The sequence below is a fragment of the Helianthus annuus genome, chromosome 4 (assembly GCF_002127325.2).
Source record: "Helianthus annuus cultivar XRQ/B chromosome 4, HanXRQr2.0-SUNRISE, whole genome shotgun sequence".
In the NCBI taxonomy this organism is placed as follows: Eukaryota; Viridiplantae; Streptophyta; class Magnoliopsida; order Asterales; family Asteraceae; genus Helianthus; species Helianthus annuus.
Genome location: NC_035436.2, coordinates 6,664,958 through 6,671,095, shown reverse-complemented (window position 1 = coordinate 6,671,095; position 6,138 = coordinate 6,664,958). Strand labels below are relative to the sequence as shown.

The window sequence follows — 6,138 nt, the reverse complement described above, 5'->3', positions numbered from 1 at the left end:
TTAACCATGATTAAGGACCTATACATGTGCACCGGCAAGTAATGAATTGATGATTTGAAAATTTTTGTTTTCGTGCACAATTAAGATTTACTCAAAGGACTTTTCGTCAAAAATTTTAAAATTTCCCCTCATCCCCACACTTGAGTTATACATTGTCCCCAATGTATATTTTGTAAGCTAGAAAGTATGTGCGAATGGGGTTTTGAATCATTGTTGCATCATGCATAAGGGACTTCAATGATATTCAAACTGATGAAGTAACTAAACTAAAGAAAATTAACTAAGTCTTAAAAACATGACAAACTAAAGCAACGAAGTTCACCAAACACCAACACACAAAAGACTAAAAAGTTCAACGATAAAGTACAAGGGATAGAAAGTGCACGTGGACCTGATCAATTGAGATCAGAGAGTGCTCTGATCAGTTTGGCCCGCGATTGGGGCCAAAGAAAGACTCCATAACACCACGCGCAAGAGGCCGAGTTGTGTACGGATCCATATGTTGCTCATTGCTTGAACTCTCTCCTTGATCATAAACTTGAGCTGGTGCAAATATTGATCTCCAACTAGGAAATGGCATCCGTGGGTAATACGGGAGTGTCAAGTTTTCATCATCCTTATCCCAAGGCGGTAGAGTGCTATAGTCCACCCTTGAAACATTCTCGAAGTAATTCAAACCTGCACGATAGTCCTCATGATGACGAACCTGTTCAGCATAATCAAAGAGCTTTTGATAGTTCCTTTCTTGTTGGTACACACACAATTGCAGCAATTCCCGTTGCTCGCTCCTCCATTGTCTCGCTTCTTCATACTCCATTGTACTTCGATCCCACATTGCTCTTTGAAATGAATTCCAGCTTCTATATGCGGGATGCCGACCTGGATATGGATTTATGGGCCCATTTCTCCCTAAATGATCATACTCTCTTTCTTCACCGTTAGGACCCCCATCATTCTCCCCCATAACTACGTCTTTAGCTATCTCATGGACCCGCCTATTACTCATATCATGTAGAACAAAATGGGTCACAGTTTCCTTATAAGCAAATTCTCCTTTTCCCAATTGCGATCTGCAAAAATCTGTGAAAGGCACGATCCTTGGTGTACTTCTTTTAGAGATGACATTTGCATTCTTCAATAAACACGATAACAACCGACAATGTGGGATGATGGCTCTTTTTGATTTTTCATGTGCTTCCCAAACATTTAACATGATTAACTGACGAAAAGGGAAAATTGGTTTACCGGTCACAAGTGCGTAAAGAACTCTCACATCACAATGTCTTACTTTAGCTTTGTCACTCCTTCTTGAGATAATGTTCCAAGTAAAAATTTTTGAGATTAATCGAGGCAATGGTTTCAAATCACTCGCCTTCAAAGGCATTGACTCAGAAAATTGCTCAAGTGGAACTTCAAACAATGTCTCCAACATTTCAGCCCATTCTGGCCCTTTTGCTTGTTTTATATCAAGACATATGTAGTTATCCGGATGAGTTTCATATTGTGCTTGAGGTAAAGTGTCAAAGGGAGCAATCTTCAATAGAGACTTCATAGACATTGTTACTTCAGTTTTATTCACTGTACCAATTAACTTTGTGTCCCAAGGATGATTATCACCCTCCACTTTCCTTAAAGTAGACATCCACTCAATAATCTCTTCTTGATATACTTCCGGATTATCCTTGTTGTTGAAAGTTAGTGCAGCCAACCATCCCAAACGTTCAAAATCCTTCAACCAACCCAAAATGATGGAAATCATCCAATTCAGTTTTCCATTCTTGCACAAGAATCTCTTCAGACTTAACATCTTCCAGTTTCTCCCTATATAATTGTGGTCACCAATTCTTTTCTATGTCCAATAACTTTTTGCTTCCCCAAGATGGCTTCTTGTTGCTTGATTCAGCAACTTCCTTTGAACTTTTCCTTTTGGGTGCCATTTTGCGAAAACGAAGAAAATAACCACCATTTAGCTCACATGATATAACGATTTCTCATAAAATCAATTGTAAATGTGTGTTTGTTTCCTATCTAAGTAGTCTAACCATTTTTTTTAACAATTTAACATTTGAAATTGGCGATTTCACAAACTTCCTTCCTAACTTAACTGTACCATCCATCTAGCATAACACAATGTCAGCAATCAAACCTAACCTTGTTCACCCAAAATTACACAACATATGATTTTTTTTTTCTTTTTTGACCTCACAGCATCCCACATTATCATTTTTCATGTTCTATCTTAAAATTAAACTTCAAATTTTCAACTTTTCTCACATCCATCACACATCTCACAGTGCAGCATGTTCAACCCACAATTATTCAATTTAATTTTTCATTTTTACCCTAACAACTTAACAGGAAAATAATCTAAGCATGAACACCATTTCTAGTTATTTAGCATGATAAATATGCAAGATTTTCAGCATTCGTGAAAGTACTAGCAAAATAAAAAACGAAAATTTCTTACCTTACTTATCTCGTGATGGTGAGAATGTGATTAGATGAAAGCTCGCACCAAAAACACACAAAAACAACCCAAATTCGTGAACTTCAACCACTGAAATCGTTTGACTCGCGAATGTTTTTGAAAAATTACTCCATGGGTTTCGATATACTCGTCAACATGAATGTTTTGACACCAAACTCATTGATTTTGATTGCGTTTTGAAGAAATTATGAAAATGGTGGCTAGGGTTCTTGAGAGGTTTTGAAAGAAAAAATGAGATAGATGAGGGAAAAGTTGGTTAATGATCTGAGAATTGATGGATAATGGGGCGTTTGGAGAGAGAAATTTGAATTTTTTTCTTATAACTGCCCCCCTTTTTCAACTTCTTATTCAGCAGCATCGGCGTATTTGTACGGTGCCAAACGTATGCTTACGGTGTTCTGAAAACACTTTATCAGCGTACAGCAAGCGTAGTACAATAAGAAATTGAGATTTTCTTTGCATTCAACGTATGCTTGCACCACCCAGCGTACACTTATGATTTATTTTGCCAAATCACCTTGTGAAATGTGCCAGATTTCTGTTTCTATTAAAAAAACAACGTGATACTCTTGACCAAACTTTTAATTCCCAAAACTCATTTACTGAAATTTCAATTTCTTTTTAGACCCAAAATGCATTTAACAACTCCAATAATGTTCTTGAAATGGTTTCAATTTTTATCGACATTTTCAAACCACATTAAATTTTTTTTTTTTACATTTTAAAACCATTTTTCATAAAAGACACATGTTGTCATCTAAAAAGACTCCCCTCCCCAACTTAGAAGTGTGCATTGCCCTTAATGCATTCATAGTGGAAATGAGTTTGTAAAACGTGACAACATATTTGTGACTGCCAACTGTGTCCTCCCCAACTTAGATTCTTGGAACCATGTGAACAATGAACGGTTTGGTGTGGTGATTGAAAAACAAAAGAAAACAACCAAAAACGCACACAAAAAAAAAGAAAAAAAAACAAACAAACGGGTTGCCTCCCGGGTAGCGCTAAGTTTTATGTCCTCAGCCCGACATTACCTGGCCCATTTAGTCGACCTCATAAGTTGGTGAATCCACAAGGAACTTCACCACTTCAATCGGTGCACCTTCTTGATCAATAGCAACAATGTAAGGTTTTAGACGATGTCCATTTACCACTTGGTTTTGACCTCCACTCTCGTCTTCAATCTCTATATTTCCATACTTTCCAACACTTTTGACAATAAATGGGCCCGTCCACTTACTTTTTAGTTTGCCCGGAAAGAACTTTAGCTTGGAGTTGTAAAGCCAAACTTTTTGCCCTACCTCAAACGTCTTGAGGCGCAGTTTAGCATCATGAACCTTTTTCATCTTAGCCTTATAACTTTCCGAACAATCATAGGCCTCATCTCTTAGTTCCTCCAACTCCGCGAATTGCAACTTTCTTTCTTTACCTGCAGCATCAAAATCAACATTCACGGCTTTCACCGCCCATAGGGCACGGTGAGCCAACTCGAGAGGTAAATGACAACCCTTCCCATATACAAGTCGATAAGGGGTTGTGCCAATCGGTGTTTTAAAAGCGGTACGATACGCCCATAAAGCATCGTTTAAACGTGAAGACCAATCTTTGCGATCGAGACGTACCGTCTTTTGCAAAATATCTTTAATTTGACGGTTGGAAACTTCGACTTGCCCACTTGCACTACAAAAAAAGTGACCAGTAGGGACTAAATTATCAGAGACTGATGTTTCAGTCTCGCATATATCGTATCTGGGACTGATTTTCAGTTGCTGATAACATTGGGGACTAATGTTTACACAACACATTTTAGCGACTGATATTCAGTAGTCGCTGATATATAGGTGCCTTATTTGAGACTACATTTCAGTCGCAAATATGTGTGTGCCATATATAATTTTGGAGGGATACTAATTGGCTACCGAATTTCAGTCTCAAATATATTTCCTATATAATGAAATATGGTACAAATGTATTTGAAACTATTATTCAGTCTCTAATATAAAAGAAATGTATTTGGGACTGAAAATATTCAGTCTTGAATGCCTTTTGATATAGAAAATATTCAGTTTTGATGATCGATAAATTAATCGCCATAATTAATAGGTATTGGAGTTTATGATCGATAAAACGAATTGGATTGGGCCTTTTTACCAACATCCAACATTCATCTATCATATTTTATATATAAAAAATAAGCTGCATTAATTTCAAACAAATAGAGTGGTCTATTGGTGATCCTTGTTTGTTCTAAAGCTTTTAATATTGTTGTCCCAATGTTCGAATCCCTCTTCCCAATTCATCACCAACTAAGAATGTTTTATTTTTCTTTTTTATATTTTGTTCTCTTTATTCGTTTTGTTTTTTTCCATGTTTTTTTAGAAAGTTTTGTTACTTTAGATTTTTTTTATTTAATAAACAAATTTTGAAATGAATACTTATCATTTTTTATTTTTTTAACGTTTTATTACGACATAACTTTTTGTGAGTTCTGAATATACTACCACCGTGCATTTTATTTTATCTAAGTTTGTGTCTTATCAACGTTTCAATATGCAAAACTGAGCCGCCGCAAAAATATACTTTCAATTCAACATCCTCGCCGCACAACGTGTTTTTTTTTTTTAATTTTATCTATGTTTCAATTAACATAACCAAGCCACCTTAACGCGTCGAACTACGACCACTATTTTGTATTGTTAACGGTGAGAACAAGGCTGGTTAGGCGGATTGGATCGTGAGCTAAACTTGACGAAAATGAACGTTGACCAAACTCATTTTACCAAAATAAACATCTAAAGTGGCTAAGGTAAGGGAACACACAAAAATTTATTCACTTCAGACCTTAACACATGTCTGAAGCGTCTACAAAATAGATTTTTAAATCATGTAGGCCCCACCCTTATATCCAATAATAAATAGCAACGTGTTTAAATAGTCTAGATAGAGCCACGTGTTTAAAGAATCTAGATAGTGTCTATCTAGACTCTTTAAAAACGTGGCTATTTCCTATTAGATATCAGGGCGGGGCCCATGCTATGGTCACTAAAAGGCAGTTGAGGTTGTTGAAGGTCATATGGAACCATTTAGATTAGTGGGTATGGGGGCCGTCCCCATGCCCGGCTTGTGCTCGCCGCCCCGTCTTCCCCACCCCCCTGCTCCGGCGTCGGGCCAGGCCCGGCTTCTCCGTCTCCCCAGCGACGGTCTCGACGCCCCTCACTCCCACACATACAGCTATACATACATACATACATACATATATATATATATAAAGGGGTTCATCCCCCACCCCATAGGTCCATCCCCTTTAGGCCCCCGCTTACGTGGTGGTGACGTGGCGGCCCATCCCCTTGGGGATGAGGCTCTCCATACCGGTTCCTACAAAAAATAACCAAATTTTATATAATATATTATATGTTAAATAAAAAACAAATATTTATCAACACTCGCATTTAAATTTAAAGAGTTAAATGCCATTTTAGTGCTTGTGGTTTAGGCCATTTTGCCAGTTTAGTCAAAATGTTTCATTTTTCGCTTGTATGAGAAATTAGAAGTAAGTTGTATTATTTTTACTTTTAAATATTTAGAAGCTATTATGATGTTACATTTTCGTTTCTATCATTAACAATGTATTCGATTCGATGTAGGGAAAA

At 37.0% G+C, this 6,138-nt stretch overlaps 1 protein-coding gene across 1 annotated transcript; it reads right to left on the bottom strand.

Annotated features, from left to right (window-relative positions):
* Nucleotides 1-259: 259 nt before the first annotated feature.
* LOC118491703 lies at nucleotides 260-2,801 on the bottom strand. The gene is made up of 2 exons (XM_035989704.1): nucleotides 2,468-2,801; nucleotides 260-1,923 (listed from the first exon to the last, which is right to left on the bottom strand). The coding sequence occupies exon 2, from the start codon at nucleotides 1,805-1,807 to the stop codon at nucleotides 422-424; it is 1,386 nt and encodes a 461-aa protein (XP_035845597.1). The 5' UTR covers nucleotides 1,808-1,923; nucleotides 2,468-2,801; the 3' UTR covers nucleotides 260-421.
* Nucleotides 2,802-6,138: the final 3,337 nt, after the last annotated feature.

Excerpts from the sequence above, each read along its gene's own strand:
- LOC118491703 (XM_035989704.1), bottom strand. The coding sequence starts at position 1,807 with ATGTTAAGTCTGAAGAGATTCTTGTGCAAGAATGGAAAACTGAATTGG.